Source organism: Rana temporaria, chromosome 2 (assembly GCF_905171775.1).
Source record: "Rana temporaria chromosome 2, aRanTem1.1, whole genome shotgun sequence".
Lineage (NCBI taxonomy): Eukaryota > Metazoa > Chordata > Amphibia > Anura > Ranidae > Rana > Rana temporaria.
The window spans coordinates 511,201,952-511,224,833 of record NC_053490.1 but is presented as its reverse complement, the minus strand read 5'-3'; the positions used below and the strand labels follow the sequence as shown (position 1 = coordinate 511,224,833).

Below are 22,882 nucleotides of genomic sequence, written 5' to 3'. Positions count from 1 at the left end.
GGTACATGAGGCTGCAGATGGGCACAGTAAGGGCTGCATTTGGCACAGTGAGGATGCAAATGGGCACAGCGAGGATGCAAATGGGCACAGAGGGGATGCAAATGGGCACAGTAAGGGCGTAAATGGGCACATCAAGGCTGCAAATGGGCACAGCGAGGCTTAAAAAGGGCACAGTTAGGGCATAAATGGGCACAGCGAGGCTGCAAATGGGTATTGTTGACCCTCTTTCCACTTAAAGTAGCTGCTGCATTTCCCACCCTAGGCTTATAATTGAGTCAATGAGCTTTCCCAGTTTTTTGTGCTAAAATTAGGTGCCGCGGCTTGTATTTGGGTCGGCTTATACTAGAGTATATAAGGTAGGTAATATACTTCAATTGCGTGAAACCATCCATATTAAAAATTAAAAAATAAATTAAAAAAAAGGCTGAAATAAACAATTACAAAAAGATAAAAATACCCCAACTTCTGTCTGTTACCTGTAGGCACCTAGTTTAATCATTGTACCTTACCAGTGCTTCCTGGCAGAGCTTGGGTACTCAAATTCCCAAAAGAATGCACTTTTACACTGTGAAATATTTCTGCTCAAATTTTTAATTATATTTACCCAATTAAAAAGAAGGAAAAGTGATTTTTGATCTAAAATAAATATAGATCAATATAAAATAAAATACTCCATATAGATTTAACCCCCCCCCCCCCCCCAAGAAAAAATTAGTACCCGCATTTAGCAAAGTAAAAAAGTTATCTGTAGTCCTTTTTTTTTGTTTTATGAATGGTTTGTTTTACAAGCAATTGTAGTGGAAAGGCCAGGAGGAAGTAAGACAGGAACTCAAAATGTTGTGCTGCAGATTAGACAAAATCCGCACTTCTGATGTAGACGCATCAATCACTGGGATATGCACACATCCCTGAGTTTCACCATATCCTCTCCCCACAGTAAGAACAAAATTTCTGGAAGGTACAAACTCACGCCTGTGTCGCTCTGTGCTGGGTTCCAAAAACCGGCATCTACTCTACAAGATGAATCCTGAAAAATTGGAATTTTGCCTCGTTATGGAGTTTACCCATGTGTGTTGTAATTACCTTTTCAACCATTCATGAAAAAAGGGACCTTCAAGATCATTTAAACAGCTGTGCTTGGACTTCGCCATTGAGTAGAGATAAATCAATTATTACCAGGACTTTGTATCTGGTCCGGTTACCTTTTTCATTATCGGCTCAAGATTTTTTTCACTAGAATCTAGTGACTAGATGGATCAAAGCAAACTATGAGCATTTGGTTGTCGTTACACCTGGAAAGATGCTACAGACACAGTACACCCCAGCTTTTGAGGAATATACCCATGTAAGTTTTTTTTTTTATTATTCAAGGATATGGTATATTATCCTGATTTTTTTTTTCCCCAAAAATTTCCACCAAATTTTTCAAAATAACAGAAAGACCCGGAAATGAAAACATTACTAAAATGTTGTGCACACTTCAATAATTGCGTATATATTCTTCCAACGTAACAATGCAAATAATTACAGGATTACTTAAAACAGTCATATCAGGAGCTGCATTGCACTCTTTTTGGATTTTTTTTATCAAAAGATTTTCAACATATTAAAATTAAGAAGTCTTTTTTTTTTTTTAGACACAGGCTAAATCCTGAAAACTTATAGTCACAAATGTTGAATATGTTAGACATATGCTAAATCCTCAAGACCTGTAATCCAAAATATCAAATGTATTAGACATAGGCTAAATCCTGAAAACCTGTAGTCCCAATTGTTGAATATATGAGATATAAAATAAATCCTAAAAACATGTAGTTCCAAATATTGAATATATTAGACATAAACTAAATCCTGAAAAGCTGTAATCCCAAATATTGAATATATTATACACGGGCCTAACCCTAAAAGCCTATAGTCCCAAATGTTAAATATATCAGACGTATGCTAAATTCTGAAAACCTATAGTCCCAAATGTTAAATATATTTGACATAGGATAAATCCTGAAGACCTGTAGTCCCAAATATTAGACATAGGCTAAACCCTAAAAGCCTATAGTCCCAAATGTTAAATATATCAGACATATGCTAAATTCTGAAAACCTATATTCCCAAATGTTAAATATATTTGACATAGGATAAATCCTGAAGACCTGAAGTCCCAAATATTAGACATAGGCTAAATCCTAAAAATCTAGAGTCCCAAATGTTGAATATATTAGATAAAGGATAAATCCTGAAAATAGGAAGTTCCAAATATTGAATATATTAGACATTGGCTAAATCCTGAAGACCTGTAGTCCCAAATGTTGAATATATTAGATATAGGATAAATCCTGTAAACATGAAGTCTCAAATAATAAATGTATTAGATATAAGCCAAATCCTGAAGACCTGTAGTCCCAAATATTAATTATATTAGACATAGGCTAAATCCTGAAGACCTAGAGTCCCAAATGTTGAATATGTTAGACATATGCTAAATTTAGAAAACCTGTAGTCTCAAATGTTAAATATATTTGACATAGGCTAAATCCTGTAAACATGAAGTCTCAAATAATAAATGTATTAGATATAGGCCAAATTCTGAAGACCTGTAGTCCCAAATATTAATTATATTAGACATAGGCTAAATCCTGAAGACCTAGAGTCCCAAATGTTGAATATATTAGATATAGGATAAATCCTGAAGACCTAGAGTCCCAAATGTTGAATATATTAGATATAGGATAAATCCTGAAGACCTAGAGTCCCAAATGTTAAATATATTAGATATACAGTAGCATAAATTCTGAAAATAGGAAGTTCCAAATATTGAATATATTAGTCATTGGCTAAACCGGGAAAACCTATAGTCCCAAATGTTAAATACGTTAGACATATGCTAAGTTCTGAAAACCTGTAATCCCAAATGTTAAATATATTCGACATAAGCTAAATCCTGGAAACATGTAGTCTCAAATAATAAATGTATTAGATACAGGCCAAATCCTGAAGACCTGTAGTCCCAAATATTAATTATATTAGACATAGACTAAATCCTAAAAACCTGTAGTCCGAAATGTTGAATATATTAGACATAAACTAAATCCTGAAAACATGTAGTCCCAAATATTAATTATATAAAACATAGGCTAAATCGTGAAAACCTGTAGTCCCAAATATTGAATATATATTACACATAGGCCAAATCCTGAAAGCCTATAGTCCCAAATGTGGAATAGCCTACGTCAGACATATCCTGAAAACCTGTAGTCCCAAATGTTGATAATATTAGATATTTTTAATGTATTTTACAATTAAAATTGGTTGCATATACATTAAGGAGGTAGTAATTTTTTTTATTTCTGTGGTCCACCAACTTTCAAACATCTAACTAGGAAATACTAATATTTTTTAATTTCCATTTAAAGCATTTTTGGAGTAAATTGTTCAAAGGTCCTATGCCTATATTATATTTGTTTTCCATTCACAAAGTAAGAATTTCTTAGTGTACAGCATATTTTATTAATTTTGGAATCCTAATTATTGCAATTCTGCTTTACATTGGTTTTCCAAAAAAAAAGTTACTAATATTTTATATATAAACATATTTGTTTATTAATAATAATAATAATAATAATAATAATAATTAAAACATCAATAAAAATCTTAATTTGGTTCATGGAACCGACAAATAACCAAAAATACTTGAAGTGTCTTACAGCTTAACGTGAACCAAGAGTTGTGAATATTTGTGTCTAGGTTATCATATCTAGCACAAGGAATTATTAAGAATATCTTTAACCATACTGACCACGGACGGTGTACAGTGTTTGATAAAAAAAACTTTTCTGTATTTATTCTTAGAAAGGGTTCCCTCTAATGGTTCCTTCTTGTTCCTCTTTTCAAGAAAATGTCCTCTGACTTTTATCTTAATTTACATAAGCAAAACTACTAAATTATATATCTGGAAAATATATTTTATATATTTTATATATATTAATCTTAGTAGCTTTTAAACAAAAAATAGATAGTGTGCAAACTGTTTTGTGTATTTTGTATAAAATCTTAAAAATGCAATAACATTTTTTGTAAAAAAAAAAAAAAAAAAAAAAGGATATATTTTTGCAGCTTCAGTCCACTAATGCCGCATACAGACGATCGTTTTTTGTGATGAAAAAAAATGACGTTTTTGAAAACGTCATTTAAAATGATAGTGTGTGGGGAAAATGTCGTTTTATGTCTTCAGAAAAACGACCAAAAAAAAATTCGAACATGCTCAAATTTTTTGTGTCGTTTTTCAAAATGTCATTTTTTGTGTCAATGAAAATGATAGTGTGTGGGCAAAACGACGTTTTTAAACCCGCACATGCCACATGCCCACAACGCACATGCCCAGAAGCAAGTTTTGAGACGGGAGGTAAAACTACCATTCATAATGGAGTAAGCACATTCATCACGCTGTAACAGACAAAAAAGCACGAATCATCTTTTACTAACAAGTAACCAGCTAAAAGCAGCCTCAAGGCGAATAGAACTTCCCCTTTAGAGTGCCGTCACTTTGTTCATCATTTTTCAAAATGATGGTGTGTATGCTCCATCGTTTTTGAAAATGAAGTTTCAAAAATGTCGTTTTTTTTCATCACTTCAAACGTCATTTTTTTTTCATCACAAAAAACGACCGTCTGTATGGGGCATAATGCTTTTGATTGCATAATATAAAATTGGCAAAAATAGGATATTTGTACTTAAAAAAAAAAAAAAAGAAAGTCAAACGGGTTTTTAACATATTACTATGAATTGCGTTTGTTTAGATGTATTTTCTATGCTGTCAGGAGTATAGGATCATTTTTAGGAGCTCTGTTGATCTTATGAAACGTTCTTATTGTTAAGGGTTAGCTCTTTGGTGAATTACCGCACAGTGCAAGCTTCTTGTGCTTTTCTAACCACTAAAGTTAGACGAGCGCAGGATGGATTCTGATTGGCCGCTATGGTTACCCCTGACTAGATGAGGTCATAAAATTGCATGTTTTAAATATATTTTACATATATCCCTATGAATATTTGTTTGTGTTGAGTTGCTCAAATGCATTGTGGTCAATTAAATGGTATAACCAGTCTATGTTCTCTAGCAACAGCATTGAAAAACATCTTTAAAGTGGAACTACAGTGTATGGGCAACATAAAAATGACACATACATGATGCAGTCTGTCGCTACACTTTTTGTTTTTCAGTGTTCCTCCTGTAACATATGTTATTTCCAACGGGCCAAGCTGTCCAGTGCTAGTGTGAGCTACAGGGGTTGGGACAAATCATATAGGGTGCTTACACTGATCAGCTTTTTATTTATTTAAAAGTTTTTTTTTTCCCTAAAGTTTTTTTAATAAAAAATAAGTAAAAATACTGTTGTAACTATGTTAACTAGAGTTAGTATTTATTTTGCCTTTTACTTAAAGTAGTATAAAACCTAAACATTTAAATCCAAAATAAATATACATATTAATGTAATAAAAAAATGATTATATATATATATATATATATATATATAAATATAAAATGTATATATATATATATATATATATATATATATATATAAAATGTATTATTTATAACATTTTTTTTTTTTTTTTGCAGCTAACCAGTCATTAGATGTGGTGGCTGTATTCTTTTTCTTATTTTTAGTCTTTTTTGCTTCTGTTTTCACCTGGTGATCTGGCCAGTAACACACCTCCTGTATTAGACTGCCTCCATTCTAGATGAAGGAGCACAGGGAGCACATTTTAGACAGCAGCATTGTCAGTCTGGGGGAAGGGAGCGTTGGATGTACTGTCAGATTTAAATACACTAACAAATTGAAAGCAAACTTCGGGTTACATTTTATAAGCAGTTACAACAAATCTTTTATTTTTTTCCTTTTGGGATAAAGGTTTCCCAAATGTTGTAAATAAATAAGCACCCTTGTCAGTGTTAAATGGTTGGTAGACATGTGCAATTAGTTTTTTAATGAATTTGGCAATTCGGAAATATCAGAATTAGTGATAATCCCTTTAACAAATTCTTCCGAATATTTGTAAATTTGAATATTCATAAATTTGTAAAGTTGAAAATGTGTAGATTCGAAAATTTGAAAATCTGAAATAACTACTAAATAATAATAACTTAACTAATACTAACTATTCAATTATAGGTGTTGGAATTTCCTTTCAAATTTGGCTGTTAGTGAACATAACGAATACTAATTTATTTAAAGTTAAGAATTATCCAAAATTACGAATGCGTATCTAAACAAATGGTAGATTCAGATAGATTAGCGGATCTTTAGAATAGTCATCAGTGCTGCCCATCAGTGCCACCTATCACCTATCAGTGCCTCATCATCAGTGCCCATCAGTGCCACCTATCAGTGCCTCATCATCAGTGCCGCCTATCAGTGCCTTCTCATCAGTGCTGCCTATTAGTGCACATCAGTGCCTCCTCATCAGAGCTGACTATTAGTGCCCATCAGTGCCGCATATCGCCCATCAGTGCTGCCTATTAGTGCCCATCAGTGCCTCCTCATCAGTGCCAACTATTAGTCCCCATCAGTGCCGCCTATCGCCCATCAGTGCTGCCTATCAGTACGCATAAGCCCCACCTATCAGTGCACATTAGTGAAGGAGAAACATTTTATAACAGAAACTAAAAAACGGTTGTTTTTTTCTTTCTTTTTCTTTTTTTAATATGTCGGTCATTTTTCATTTGTTTAGCAAGGGAAAAAAAAAGTGGAGATTTAATACCACCAAAAAAAGCTCTATCTGTCTAAAAAAAAATGGTTAAAAATTCATATGGGTACAGTGTTGCATGACCGCACAATTGTCATTTAGTGCAAAGTGCGAAATTGCCGAAAGCTGAAAACTGGCCTGGGCAGAAAGGGGGTCAAAGTGTCCAGTAGGCAAGGGGTTAAATATGGAGACCTGTTTCTGTTGAGTCTTCATAGCCAGATAAAAGATATGGCATAACACAACATTCCCTGCAGGTGGCGCCATGCTGAATATTTTTCTGCAGGATCCATGCAAAGAGCAGTGAAGACTTTGGGGCTCATTTACATCACACAGCGTGCGTTATTAAATAAATGTAATAATTTCCCTTTGGGATTATTAAAGTATTCTGAATCTGAATCACGCGTGATCGGCGTGAATGTGGTGCTGCAATAAGTTATTATAACACATGCTTGGTTTTCCTTCTTTTTTCCAACTTCTAATGTAATTCCTTTGTGCTGCACAGAAATAGAACGTGTGCTTTTTATTTATTTTTGTGCGCACTGTAAACTGCAAACCAAAGCCATTGATTGGACGCAGTACAAATTGCCTTGTTCTTATTTTGCGACTGCTTTGGGCAATGCGGCTGTTGTGAATGAGCCCTTAGTTAAAGGGCTTAAAACTTTTTACAAAACGTAAAAAAAAAATGTATTAGCCCGATTCAGGTATAGTTACGCCGGCCTATCAGTAGATACGCGGTCGTAACTCTGAATCCGCGCCGTCCTACATTTAAGCGTATGCTCAAACTGAGATACGCCTAAATGTTGCTAAGATACGAGCGGCGTAAGTCATCCTACGCCGTCGTATCTTAGCTGTCTATTTACGCTGGCTGCTAGGGGCGTGTACGCGGATTTACGCCTAGAATATGTAAATCAGCGAGATATGCCTATTCACGAACATACGCTCGCCCGTCGCAGTAAAGATACGCAGTTTACGTAAGGCGTTTTCAGGCGTAAAGATAAACCACCAAAAAGATGGCGCAGCCAATGTTAAGTATGGACGTCGGAACCGCCGTCGGATTTTACGTTGTTTGCGTAAGTCGATTCAGAATAGGGCTGGGCATAGGTTACGTTCACGTCGAAAGCATTGACTATTTGCGACGTGATTTGGAGCATGCGCACTGGGATACGACCGCGGACGGCGCATGCGCCATTCGTTCAAAACGTCATTTACGTGGGGTCATGCTTTATTTACGTAAAACACGCCCACCTCTTCACAATTTGAATTAGGCGCCCTTACGCAGGCACATTTACGCTATGCCGCCGTAACTTAGGACGCAAGTGCTTTGTGAATACTGCACTTGCCTCTCTAACTTGCGGCGGCGTAACGTAAATTACATACGCTACGCCCGCACATCTTTAAGCCGCCGTATGTGAATCTGGCCATATATATTTAAAAAAGCTAACTCTTCCATTTTCAGCGTAGTTTTCATTTGTTATTGTAACATTTGTCTGAAACTGATTTTAATACAGCTTTCATGCGTTTACTTTACATTGCTGTTCAGTGTGTATAATATTGTTTCTTATATACCCAAATCATGGGGGTTCATAGGTAAAATGTGATTTGGCTGCCCCAATGTGCCTATAAATTATAGACAAAAATATGTTTTTTAACTTTAATGCATATATGCGGCGAAAAATAGGGTGTGCTTTAACGCCCAAACGCCGCACCATAGGTAGGAGAGATTTCTGTGCTGGAAGCACACTCACTGTCAAAAGACAGTTCCTGGTCTCTATTACATCCAGAGGGTGGCAAGGTCTGCCCGATCATGTGACCACAGTGATTGGCTGTCACAGTGGTCACATGATCAGGCAGACCTTGCCACCCTCTGGACATAACAGCCCAGGGAAGCTAGGACTGGATGGGAAGAAGTTAAAGTGTATATACATCCTGAAAATTAACTTCTAATTTTTGCTCCTATTTACTCTTACATCCACTATCGGAAGTATTTTTAATATATCTGTTCTGTAAATGCAAAAAATACCTGTTGATCCTGCCAGAAATCCAGTGGACTTGTTCCTTCCTTTGCTCTCTATCTAGGCTGTACTGTCTTATACAATGCTATCAGCTCTGCCCCAGTCACACTGTTGATCCTACCAGAAACCAGCTGCCCTACTCTGCAGTGCCATTTGCCAAGCAATGTTATAAGCCTTGCCCAGGCTGTCTGTGTGAACTACAGAAACCTCCCACCCTATATTATGGGGGTGATCTGTATTCAGAGCACACTTCATGTCCCAGGGCAGCCATTTTCAACCAGGGTTCATTGAAATCCAAGGGTTCTCCTAGAGGTTGCTTCCTTGAGCTTTGGAGGACTGTCCTACATATTATGGAGACATGGGGGGGGGGGGGTGACCTGTATTCAGAGCACACTTCATGTCCCAGGGCAACCATTCTCAACCAGGATTCATTGAAATCCATGGGTTCCTCCAGAGGTTGCTTCCTTGAGCTCTGGAGGACTGTCCTCCATATTATAGAGATGTGGGGGCTGATCTGTATTCATAACACACTTCATGTACCAGGGCAGCCATTCTCAACCAGGATTCATTGAAACCCAAGGGTACCTCCAGAGGTCGATTCCTTGAGCCCTGGAGAAACGTCCTACATATTATATAGAGGTTGGGGGACGATCTGCATTCAGAGCACACTTCATGTCCCAGGGCAGCCATTCTCAACCCGAGTTCATTGAAACCCAAGTGTTCCCTCAGAGGTTGCTTCCTTGAGCTCTAGGAGGACTGTCCTCCATATTATGGAGACGTGGGGGACGATCTGTATTCAGAGCACACTTCATCTCCTAGGGCAGCTATTCTCAACCAGGGTTCATTGAAACCTAATCCCGTGTACACACGACCATTTTTCATGACGAAAAAAGTGCAATTTTTTAAATTGGTCATTAAAAACGATCGCGTGTAGGCTCCTGAGCATTTTTCTCAACGTGAAAAATGGCCATTAAAAATTTAGAACATGCTCTATTTTTTTCCGTCATTTTTCACGTCGTGAAAAACGATCGTGTGGAGGCTTTAACGTCAGGAAAAAAACGCACATGCTCAGAAGCAGGTTATGAGAAGGGAAATTTGCATAGTCAGCCCAAAGGGTGTCGCCAATCTAATGGAACTTCCCCTTTATAGTGCCGTCGTACATGTTGAGAAAAACTTAGTTTTTTTCCATGACATGAAAAATGGTCATGTTTACGTGGTTTAAGGGTTCCCCCAGAGGTTGCTTCCTTGAGCTCTGAAGAAATGTCCTACATATTATGGAGAGGTTGGGGGATGATCTGCATTCAGCGCACACTTCATGTCCCAGGGCAGCCATTCTCAACCAGGGTTTATTGAAACCCAAGTGTTCCCTCAGAGGTTGCTTCCTTGAGCTCTGGAGGATTGTCCTCCATATTCTAGAGACGTGGGGGCTGATCTGTATTCATAACACACTTCATATTCCATGGCAACCATTCTCAATCTCAATCAGGGTTGAGTGAGTGAGTGAGGAACTTGTAAAGCGCAACACATGCGAACTGAATCGCCTCTGGGCGCTGTTTCCATTCCATGGGTAAGGCAACCCCTTGACCTCAGAAGAGATGGGTTTTAATCTTTCTCCTGAAGGCCAAGTTGTCCGACTCCAGTCGGATGGTGGTTGGTAGCGCATTCCACAGCCGAGGTCCTTGGACTGCAAATCTTCGATCTCCTTTGGACTTGTATCTGGCTTTGGGTATTTGGAGTAGGTTTTGATTTGTGGATCGCAGAATGCGATTGGGGTTATGGGCTTTTATTTTTTTGCAAAGATATTGGGGGGCGTTTCCGTGAATACACTTATGTATTAGGCAGAGTGCCTTGAAAGTCATTCTGTCTTTTACTGGCAACCAATGAAGGGATCTCAGCGAAGGTGAGATTGATTCCCATGTTTTTTTCCCAGTCACTAATCGAGCGGCCGTATTTTGAATGACTTGCAGACGAGTGATTTGGTATTTGGGGAGTCCTAGATAGAGGGCATTTGCGTAGTCTAGTCTGGAATTGATGATTGTTCCCACCACGACTGAAATGTCCTTTTTCTAGATAAAAGGGTGTGAGTCTGCGTAGTAGGCGCAGCAGATGGTGGGATCCGCTGACCACTGACCCTATTTGTGCATCCATTGTCATGTAGGTATCGAAAATGACTCAGAGACTTTTGACTTTTTTGCTAGGGGTGATAGTTTTACCCAGAATGGGCGGGGGAGTCCAAGTTGACGCGGGTTATCTTTTTTGGTTTGCGTGAAACAGGAGAAGTTCTGTTTTTGAACCATTAATTTTAAGATAACTGGACGTCATCCAGCTATCTATTAGCGAGAGGGATTTTTCTAGTCCAAGAGAATGATCGTTTTCGTTGCAGATGCGGAAATACAGTTGAGTGTCGTCTGCATAGGAGTGGTAAAGTAGCTTCTGGTTCCTGATGATTTCGAAGAGGGGGCAGAGATAGATATTGAACAATACAGGTGACAAGGGAGATCCCTGAGGGACTGCGCATGATACCGTACGTTTTTCAGAGGTGAAAGATCCCAGTTTCACTGTTTGTGATCAGTTTTCCAAGGAGGAGAACCAGGGTAAATCACCTTCGGCGACTTTGGCCACTTCAACTAGCCTAGCTAGCAGTAGTCTGTGGTCTACAGTGTCGAAAGCCGTGCTTAGGTACATTGAAACCCAAGGGTTTCCCCAGGAGGTTGCTTCCTTGAGCTCTGGGAGGACTATCTTCCATATTACGGAGACGTGTGTGTGTGTGGGGGGGGGGGGGGGGGGATCTGTATTCATAAACACACTTCATGTACCAGAGCAGCCATTCTCAACCAGGGTTCATTGAAACCCAAGAGTTCCCCCAGAGATTGCTTGGGGTTCCTTGGGCTCTGGAGGATTGTCCTCCCATCTGATGGTGCCTGCAAAATTTCCACGACCAATACCACTTGGTAGAGCCATCATCATAACACCAGTGATCTATTTAGCTGTCTGTAAGGATGACAATCTGGCCACCACTGTATTGGGGGCATTCATTCTACTGGTAACCAATGTCATTGGCTATTTTGACCTCCAATGAGTTGGCAGGGGTTCCCCAAAACCTCAAAATTATGGCAAGGGTTCCTCTGGGGTAATAAGTTGAGATACAAGTAGGGTTACAAAGCTGATCCTTCATACATACAGTATGTGTGAGATGCGAGAATAGAAATGACCTGATGGGTGGATGTTAGTCTGAAGGTGTTCCTAGGTAGGCTGTATTTTCATAAGAAATGCCCACATGTGATGCTGAGCCTCCATCATTGAAAGAAACTGAAGTCAAATGAAGGAGATGGACAAGCCAGAGAGGATGATGCTGGACATATGCCACCCAGTAAATGAGGCAGGCTGTATCTGACTTGCTGCAGCTTTCAATGCATACTGTGAGAAGCCCACAGCGTGCAGTAAAATCAGAGTAAGATGGAAGGGAAGGCTGGAGTTTAGCTGAGATTCTACTTCAGTGCCACTTGAGAATAAAAAACTTGCAACTTTGCCTTCCAGCGAGAACCTTGTATAAAGCTATTATTATTTAGACAGGATGGGTAACCTTAACTAGTCACTTCCACCAAACAATCTGCAGTAGTGAACCTCAGACAAAAGGTTACGAATACAAGTCTTGGGAATGAAGTGATCTGACGTTCACAGACAATAACTCCTGAGAGATTCTCAAGATGCCATTGTGTGTTGGAAATAGGAATATGAAGGTGTGTTAAGATTCTGAAACGTGACAAGTTTCTACACTTGTAGGCAATTTTGAGGCTTCATTGATTTTTTTTTCCGTGTGTTTTTAGGCTCTGTTCTGTTCATATTATCGTGCAGCAGGAACAAGCGTTTTCTGCTACGCAATTTTGACAGCGCAATTTGGTAAAATAAACTGGAAGGAAAAATAAAATAAAAAAATAATAAATTAATGAGACACCTTCAGTAAAGGGCTTGTTCGTATCAATGGCTTTTGAGAATTTTAACATTGGAAAATTGTTAAAATTCTCACCCAAGGCTGGGAATGGAAAAGTTTACACTTTAGCTTTGCTGCTTAAAAGCTGAACTCCAGCATAAGTAAATATTGTCTAAATCAATTCATCATGTAAATTCTTTCTTGAATCTTGGTGTGCTTTGTGTATTTCTTCTAGATTTGTGCAGTAATCCAGTGTGAGACTTTCCTGTAATGAAGACCGCTCACTGCTGTTCTCTCTCCTTGTGCAGGGTGCCTGGTCTTGTCTCCGCCCCCTCCTGTAGTTTTCTGCAGGCAGCCTGTAGTTGGTGGGGCCTGCTGTTTTCATTTCGGTTGTTTTTTTTTTTTGCCTTCCTCTGGATTAGCTGTGGGTATGGTGTTCTGTATTTGTTGTATTTTTTATATCTTTATTTATTCTATTTCTCTTTTTTTTTTTTCATTGGGTGAACTGGGTGGACTATTTCTGGAATATTCACCTGCAGAGAATGTTTGCTGAAAGTCAGCTTCTCTCCTTTATAAATAGTCTTCTTTCCCACTTTATACCCCAAACACTTTAGCTGGAGTTAGTCTTTAAACTTGACTTTTTTTTGGAGCTGCGGTGGCTCAACGCGATTGGCACTGCGCTGACAAGCCATTCACCTCTGCAGCTAGGGGTTCGGATCCCGGTCTCAGCTACATGTGAATTGAGTTTGGTGGTCTCAGCCCGGCTCCCGGTGGGTGTGCTATGCGAGGTAAGCCTGTGCTTAGTACGCCCACCCCCCTCCCACAAAAACCACCACACTTACACGCACTCGAAATTGGGTTAACATGCACGCACTTTGACCACGCGGTCTCTAAAAAGAGAGGCGAAGGACTAACGGGGCTGGTTGAGCGGGCTAGATCATCTCACTCCCTTATAGGGAGTCCCTCTGCCCCGTTGGGCTTCAAAGCGGAGCAGGAAGGGCGGACTGTGTGGGAGGACCCCCTCACACACCCACCATTGCCACCCGGGGCATGGAGAAAGGTGTCAGATTGCCTCTGGGGGAGGCCTGCCTACTCCCAACTCCTGCAGTCCGGCTCCTCTCTCGAGTACACGCACAAAATACACTTAAAAAAAAAGAAAAAAAAAAACTTGACTTTTTTATTTTTTTGTCTCATTATTATAAAACTATGTAAGCAATCCATAGAGGGAAATATCGAATCCTGTTTTTATGTCTCTGTCTGGCCATGTAGCACCACGTTCTGAGAACCATCCATCACTCAGTTCTCCAATGTATTTTAAGGCCAACATTTTTTTCACTGCATTCCATTATTTTATTCAGGTTATTGTTGGCCATTGTCAAGCATCTGATAACAAATTCTCCATGCCTGTGGACATTATCTTATCTGCATTTAAAAAATAAAAAGTCTCTTTTTTTTCCTTGGCCTATATGGCCTTTGGTTTCTTATAAATAATTTTAATCTCTGGAATCCCCTCTGTTTGTGTACAGGAAGCATTATCAGTGGTGAGCGACGATCAGTCATTATTTGAGTGTGCCTACGGAACGCCACACCTTACCAAGTCGGAGATGACGGCTTCATCCTCCAGTGAATATGGGCAAACTTCGAAAATGAGTCCACGGGTCCCTCAGCAAGACTGGCTGTCCCAGCCCCCATCCAGAGTCACCATCAAAATGGAATGTAACCCCACTCAAGTCAACGGATCCCGGTAAGGAAAAATTGGCCAATTTTTACAACTTTTCTAGCTTGCGCTTGGCACTACCAAGCTGCTTTTGCAGGCATTGTTCTGGAAGTGTGAGTATATAGGTGGCCAGTCTTAAAGCGGAGTTCTACCCGTTTTTTTAGTTTATTAAAAGGCAGCAGCTACAAAAAGCATAGCTGCTGACTTTTAATAAACAGACACGCACCTGTATCACGGTCCAGCGATGCGGCCGCACGGAGCCCCCGCTCCTCTCCCCCTCCTCTTCTCAGAACCGTCATATCTACTGTGGGCACCCGGCCATGACAGCTTATGCCTTCACGGCCGGGCGCATACTGCACATGCACAAGATGCGCTACGTTCTGACATTTCTTCTGGGACCTGTGTTGTGTCCCAGAAGATCGCTGGCAGGTAGGGGCAGCCTAGGGCGAGAGGAGTCGTCGCCTAGGCGGCCCGAGGACAGGAAGGAGTAAGTGGGACAGGAAGTTCCACTAAAAAGAGGACACACACTCCCCCCCCCCCCCAAAAAAAATTACATGCCAAATGTGGCATGTCATGGGACAAGGAGTGCTTAAAGCGGAAGTTCCACTTTTGGGTGAAACTCTGCTTTAAGTTGGCTTTAGGTGTGAAGAATTTATAGCATTCAAAGACTCCCCTTATCCAGGTTAAACAGCTTGGATAGATGAATCTTCCATTTCCAGCTATTGTGTTTTAACAGCCAGCACCGTCAACTGTATAAATACCAGAACAGTGACTGATACAGAGGGAGAGGGGGCACGATCTAAGTATAATAAAAAAAAATTATTTATTGGATTGTGAAAGACAATTGGCAACCATCACAAACAGTTAAAAGAACTTGCTCATTAATAGGTTAGGGCCTCTGGTGGTAATCTTCAGTATAGCAGGATATTTTGGTACAAGCAAACACACAGGGTGGGCTGGTGGGTAACCTGTAGAGCCAATAAGACACAACAGGGGGCACCAGACAAAGTGACATAAATTACAGGCAGTATTAGGTGCATGTAAATTAGCAACTCACATAGTGCATAAGAAATGTTGCTTTTTTTGTATTACCACAGTCAGTAGCTGACTTTGCATGTGGAGCATGGAGTCCCTTCTGTAAAACTTGCAGCCTTGTTGTCCACAAGTAGGGCTAAAAACCATCTGTGATGGAGGAAGCAGAATCCAAAAAGATGGTCGTCATACTCTAGGATGCAGAGCAGACTGGAAGTGACAACAGGGGGGCTGGGTTACATGTTTCGAAGGCCACCCAAGCCTATTTCTCAAGCCAAAAGTCTGGCTGACTCCAGACTTTTGGCTTGAGAAATAGGCTTGAATGGCCTCGAAACATATAACCCAGCCCCCCTGTTGTCACTTCCAGTCTGCTCTGCATCCCAAAAGAGTACGACAGCCATCTTTTTGGATTTTGATTTGCAATTCCTGTGAATTGGCCATGATGAACTGCCGGATGAACCAACCATGGCCCATTCACAGGAATTGGCAAAATTTGAGTCGTATATGGTCAGCCTTAGGCAAATCAAGAGGAGTTCTGGTAAGCGTAATAGGAACTCTCTTTGGTGACACTCCGGTTTCCATATGATTTCCAAGTGGGACTGTCAGTCTTCCACTTAATCATTTGGATTTTGGGACTTTTATATAATTTTCCATTGGAGTAAAAGTCACTATCATTGCAATTCTTTTTTTTTTTTTCGACTTATAGTGTGTTATGTTTTAGCACTGCACTGTTTATACTGTATTTCAAATTATGGGGTGGCCAAATATGACAGATATGGGAAGATCTGGCTGATAGCAAGTACTCTTAATGAAAGATAGGCAATGAGAATGATCAAGACTCAAATGAACAAGAAAATTCAACCTCCTGACCATCTTATATTCAGCCTCTATATATTCAATTTCTCCCAATGTCATTGTACACACGGTCGGAATTTCCGACAACAAATGTTCGATATGAGCTTGTTGTCGCAAAATCCGACCGTGTGTAGGCTCCATCGGACATTTGCTGTCGGAATTTCCGTCAACAAATGTTTGAGAGCTGGTTCTCAATTTTCCCGACAACAAAAACAATTGTGTACACAATTCAACGCACAAAAATCCTACGCATGCTCGAAATTCGACGCATGCTCGGAATCATTGAACTTCATTTTTCTCGACTCGTTCTAGTGTTGTACGTCACCTCGTTCTTGACGTATGGAATTTCCGACAACATTTGTGTGACCGTGTGTATGCAAGACAAGTTTGAGCCAACATTCCATCGGAAAAAAATCCACGGTTTTGTTGTTGGAATGTCCGATCGTGTGTACGCTGCATTACTGTGGGTTTATCATTGTCAGTGTGCCAGTATTTTAAGTTTCCAAGAAGTCAGAGTTTTGTGTCCCCAGGTATCAATGTCTTTTCATTAATGACTATCAAGCACTATTGAGCTGTAACTTAACTTACTCAAATGCCATGTCGTGCACTACTTTACCACAAACATCAGTGTACCATGATGACTTCCATGTGTCAGCGTGCTGCTGGTGTAGAACCTCATGTTTTTCCTTGTTTTTAGACCCCAATGGTCAGTACACCACTATCCCACCAGTATCTCATTGTTCCAAAAGTAAAAGTGTGCTCCTCTCCTGTGCTGAAATTGCTTACTTTGATTTCACTGCAGACTGTGAGCTTCCCACAGTGTGCATTAGAAACTGCAGCAAGTCACCCAGAGCCTGCCTCATTTCATGGCTGAAGGACATCCAGGATCATCTATTGCCCCAGATAGAGTGAAGCGGACAGTCATGTTCAAGGAGCCCCTCAAAGGCGATAAGGGTGTGCCTGACATCGCTACCCAAATGAGGGTGTTCTTTGCTTGAAACTGCATCCATAGGACTTTGGTGGACAGAACATTGGACTCTGGTGGAAAGTCCATGTCCTGTTTTTTTCCTCCTGCCTCTTTGGGGGTCCCTTGGATGGGACAAATGGGACACTCCTTGGTATTACTTGGACACTTTTAAGTTTATCAAGGAGCAGGGGCTACATGGAGTCAAGCCCGACTTTTGGAAGCCAAAGACTATCCACAAGTTGATCAGAGCCAAGGACATGATAGAGCTTGTTCAAGGCCTGCCTTGAGCCTCTTGCAAGGTATTCTTGAGAAACATTTTAGGCCAGGGCAATTGCTTCCCCTTTACCTCTGGTCTTAAACGTCCCTTATGGCAACTGTTTCTCCCTCACTGCTGGCAACAACTCGGTTCCCCGCCAAGTGAAACTTCTGCAACTTGGTTGGGCTTCCGGCCTGAAGCCCCAACCCCTATGTGCTTTTCTCAAACCCGGATAGGCCTCTGACTGCCTAGCAGCCAGGTTCTCCCAGGATGGACCTCTGGCTTCTGGCCTAGCAACCGGGAGCCTTATAACAGACGTCCACCCAGACATTCATCCAGGTGGCACTGAACCCTGATCACCTGACTCCTCCCCAATAAATATGCTCTCCCAGCAGGCCAAGAGGCCAAAAAAAACTGCCAATTGACTGAGACAAACCATCCACTCCTAGTTTAAATTCACTATGCCCTTGTCATTCTAATGCCACAAGCAACAATGCCACCTAATGACAGAAGAGAAAGGTGCATCAAATACAGAGTTAGAGATAAGTCAGTCGGTCCCCCTAACAATTAGCCAGGCTAGTTACCACCTAGCAAACTAAGTTGCCTACAACCAGTTTATATATATATATATATATATATTAATATTACTCACACACCTTTTTTATAATCAATTTACAGCTGACATCTGTCATGTGACACAGCTCTTTCTCAGGCCATCTACAAGGAAACACCTGCGGGAGCAGCTTCGAGTCCTCTGCTGCTAGTCACATGTTAAAAAAAAAGCAGCCTTCGAAATACAAAGAAAAAATACATAATATCAAAACAAGTATTTGAAATTGTCATACAAATATGTATTTGAACTGAACTCAAATTATCATTATTTTTGTGCAAAAACATGTAGTAGGCTACCTATAGGGATGTTTTTCCAATCACAGCCTTTTTCATGCCCCTCCAGCTTGTGTCTCTTGTTTGTCTGTAAATGCTTAGAATTACAGGGTGGTAAAGTCTCCATATATCAACAAGTACCATCCCACGCCATTTTGTTTAGCTGCTCAGTGCGCATGGAGGGGAAGGTAGGGAGTGGGCTGTCATTTATCCAGAGTGTGGGCTGCACAGATAAGAAGAAGGAGGACATGAAACTCTAAAGCCTCATACACACGATCGGACTTCTAACTGACTTTTCCATGGATTTTTGTCCGAAGGGCATTGTCCGTGAACTTGGTATGCATACACACACGGCAGGACTTTTTCAGCCAACACGAACGTAGTGACGGAATTGACGTACTACGTGGTTTTTCTGCTCTTTACCGCCACCCTTTGGGCAACTTCTGCTATTGTTGTCTGATCTTTAGCATTGGTTCTGAGCATGCATGTTTGTACTTTGGACTTTAGTCTGGTGGACTTGTGTACACACGATCGGATTAGCCTCCATCGGACATTTGTTGCCGGAAAGTTTGTTCTCACAGCGAACATCTGTCCGATGAAAAAGCGAAAAAGTTTGTCCGATGGAGCGTACACACGGTCGGATTGTCTGCTAAAACAGGTCCGTCTGACATTTGTTGTCAAAAAGTCAGATTGTGTGTATGGACTAGGGATGAGCTTCGTATTCGAGTCAAACTCATGTTCGTCTCGAACATCGTATGTTCGATCGTTCGTCGAAATACGAACAAAACGGGTTGTTTGCGCCAAATTCGAGTTACGTTTCACAGACCATAATTCACTGCGGCATCGCTGGCTGATGATTGGCCAAGCATGCACTATGACCCGCATGCTTGGCCAATCACAGCGCACAAAAAACGGAGAGCCATAATTGGCCAAAGCCAGGGTGGCTTTGGCCAATTATGGCTCAGGGGGTTTAGTACACGCCCCACACTATAAAAGGCCGCCTGCAGGTCGGCCTTGTGTAGTGTGTTGCTGTGGTTAAGAGAGGACAGAGAGAGTGTCATTTTTTGCAGGTAGATAGAGCAGGCAGGCAGGCAGGCTAGTCAGTTAATGTTACAGTGTGTAGAGGATATATATACATCCCAGGAGTTGTACATATATTTATGCACTGTATAGTTTAGCTAGATCAGTTCTTCCTAATTTACTGGCAGGCAGGGGATTGTGCTAGCTGCAGTATTCTTATGTGGTTTATTGCCCGTGTCCTCTGTAGTTTGCACCTAAAGCTACTTGGTGTGTACTGGCCGTGTGCTCTGTAGTTTGCACCTAAAGGTTCAGGAGCAGTGATTTTAATGATGCTTAAATAAAAATTAAAAAATTAAAATTTAAAATTCCTTTAAATATTGTACCTGCTGGGTGTCTATAGTATGCCTGTGAAAATGTCTTTGAGAACCCGGGTCTTGCCCGAGGGAACATGTAACAATGGAAACATAGGTTTAAAAACGGTTGTTTTTTCAGGAGTCCTGAAAAAAAACGACCGTTTTTAAAACTTTTTTTCCATTGATACATGTTCCCTGGGGCAAGACCCGGGTTCTCAAAGACATTTTTACGACAATAACTTGCATATTAGGCTTTAAAATTAACACTTTTGAATTCGAAAGGTTTGAGTCCCATAGATGTCAATGGGGTTCTAAATGTTCGCGCGAACGTTCGGTCTGTTGGAAGGTTCTGGTGCGAACCGAACGCGGGGGGGTGTTCGGCTCATCCCTAGTATGGATCTTTAGAAGGAAACTGAAACTGGAGCATGTTCAGTAGATGTGACAACGGCTGGTCAACACAATCTCAGGCTGCAGTGGGAACTCAGACAAGGAGGGAGGGGCAGTGGACAGCAGAATATTTAACCAGGTTTTTATCTCCATGGAATTCAGCTTTAATAACTAGATACCTGAAATCCTGTCTTGCTCCATCTCCTTCCTTCTTTCTGAAAACAAGATTTCCTGTAGCCCTTTTTTTGGTCGGATGAACCGACCCAGGAAATGTTTCTCTTCCTGTGCACCATAATCTCAAGTCTGAATGAAGGGCAGGATGAACATTTAAGAACTGGTGTGGTCAAGGGTTAAGAAGGCATAAAAGAGAAACTATACAAGGAAAAAAATAACTACATTGGGTTGCATGAAAGTTCCTGAGCGCTTCTTTTATTCGGTCTGTTTTACAACGTGAATTCTGTGCCTGGTTTTTAGCCGCCTGCATTTCCCATCCCCGATATTTATTTAGCCAAGTTACTGCACAGCTGAAATCTAAACAGTGGAGTGGAAAAGGTGTTCTAAATTTGAATGTTTTTAGACTTTGATCTGGGACTTAGTCATTTTATTTAGCAGAGAACTGAGCTACATTCCCGTTCTTGGCGTCCACATCTGACTTGATGTGGTGGTAAAGAAAGCAGACCGATCGCCCCTGTGCCAATCATCCCCGTCTAAATTAGGGTAAACATTCTTAAGATATGTTTGGAAGAAAAAAAAAGTGTTTTTCTAGGTGGAAGCGGGCAATAAGTCAAGCTAAAAGCTGGGAGGAGGCGGCACATGCTGGACAAATTCTACTGTATGTTTTGACGGAGAGTTGAGAGCAAGGCCTCATTCATCACATTGCACAGCCAACCATCTCCCTCTCATAATGTTATGTCTTTCTTACTTAGACTATTCATCATTCTAATCACAAACCACAATGCTTTCTTCAGCCTGTACATTCTTTATGATTCTGGTATTTACAAGCTTATTTTTTTCCATCTGTTAATAGTCCCTTTTGTTCGTTGACTTGGTCAATACACTTGTATTTAAGAGCTCCTGTCCTACACTAATATACTGTATGTACTTCCAAAAAGTATGTGGATTGAAAATAAAAGGAAGTCATACTTTCCTGGGATTAAATCTTTGTGTGTTACTGTATATGTAGGATCTTGAAGAAGCCAACTGTTGGCAAAAATCGTTGGTCCTGCGTGTCTTAAAGTGGAATTTTAGTCAGAAAACTAAAGGAGATAAAAAGGTTTGTTTTAAAAAAAAAAACATAAAAAAAAAAAATGTAATTCTTACCTCCTCTGTTGCCCCAATCCTCCTCTTCTGGGGTTCCTCAGTGGCACTCCTGGCTCCTCCTCTTCTCGAGTGCCCCGTTGGAGAGCCGCTCTCCCTCGTGGGCACCCGTGTGCGCATGCTCCCAAGTCCTGCTGCTGCGTCTATTGACACAGACAGCAGGAGTTGTCCCCCCCGTCTCACGCGTCATTTGATTGACAGCAGCAGGAGCCAATGGCTTCACTTCTATCAATCTATCCAATCAGGACCCGATATACCGGCTGGTGTGCTCGTTCCCGTAGTTTGAAAGACCAGGTTCAGATAAGTAAAAATGGGGGGGGGGGGGGTCCGGGGGGCTTCTGCAGCATAGGAGGTTTTTCACCTTCACAGCCTTTTACTGTTTATTAAATGTCAGCAGCTACAAAAAGTGTAGCTGCTGACTTTTAATAAACAGACACTTACCTGCTCCACGGTCCAGCAACACGGCCGCCCAGGGCTCCGCTCCTCTCCGCCGGCACCTCCATTCATAGTGTGGACACCCGGCCATGACAGCTTTCGGCTTCACAGTCGGGCACTCACTGCGCATGTGCGAGTTGCGCTGCGCTCTATGAGTGGACAGGCGATCTCCTGGGACCTGTGAAGTGTCCCAGGAGATCGCCTAAAGGGAGGGACCGCCTAAGGCAAGAGGAGGAGTCACCTAGGCGGTCCCTGGGTGGAAGTAGGAAGTGGGACAGGAAGTCCCACTCCTACCAAAGCCCGCACTCCCCCCCAAAAAAATGACATGCCAAAATGTGGCATGTAAGGGGGCGAGGAGTGCTTAAAGCGGAATTTCCACTTTTGGATGAAACTCTGCTTTAATGCTTTAAGGTGAAAGTTTACAACCCCTTTAAGTCCTGCTAAATCACTTCAGTCTGGTCCCTTTAGCAGGTGTAGCTATATAAAACATTAAGGGCCAGTTTACACCCCATGCAGTCCAGTGCGTTTTTTTTTTCTGTATCAAAAATGCATGGAAAATAGGTTACATGGTTTCCAATGGCATAGTTCACACCAGTGCAGTCAGTTCCAGGGCGTCCCAGGTCCAGAAAAAAAAGTAGACCATGCTGCATTTTTCCTGCACCAGACTGTACTGGAACACGGTATAAGCGCTTTGGAATGCACTGAACGCATCTAAACTGCACTGGACCCCCATACAGTGAAAACAAACCAGGAAAAAGAAAAAAAAAGCACCTGGAACGAATCCGGAAAAGCATCAAAAACGTGCATGCAGAAACACATCTGGTAGGGATCTGGAGTGTGTTTTTGTGGTGTGAACAACCCAAAAAAATAGGTGACTATACTGATTAACCACTTGACCTCCTTTTTCCCCCCACAAATATAGCTTTGGTTTGCGCAAATTTATAGCGTCTACAAACAATGGGATATTTTTTTTA

General features: G+C 41.0%; 1 protein-coding gene across 5 annotated transcripts in view; it reads left to right on the top strand.

The window, feature by feature from the left end:
• Positions 1–22,882, top strand: part of ERG (ETS transcription factor ERG) — a 227,972-nt gene that overhangs the window by 161,888 nt on the left and 43,202 nt on the right. For 2 of the 5 annotated variants that reach the window (XM_040338974.1, XM_040338971.1), the window contains exons 1-2: positions 745–1,345; positions 14,211–14,428. In XM_040338974.1, coding sequence (XP_040194908.1) covers positions 1,301–1,345; positions 14,211–14,428 — 263 coding nt within the window. In that variant the 5' untranslated portion in view covers positions 745–1,300. Of the gene's footprint in view, positions 1–744; positions 1,346–14,210; positions 14,429–22,882 lie in introns of those variants that run through there. The other 3 variants (XM_040338972.1, XM_040338975.1, XM_040338976.1) reach the window with 2 other exon arrangements.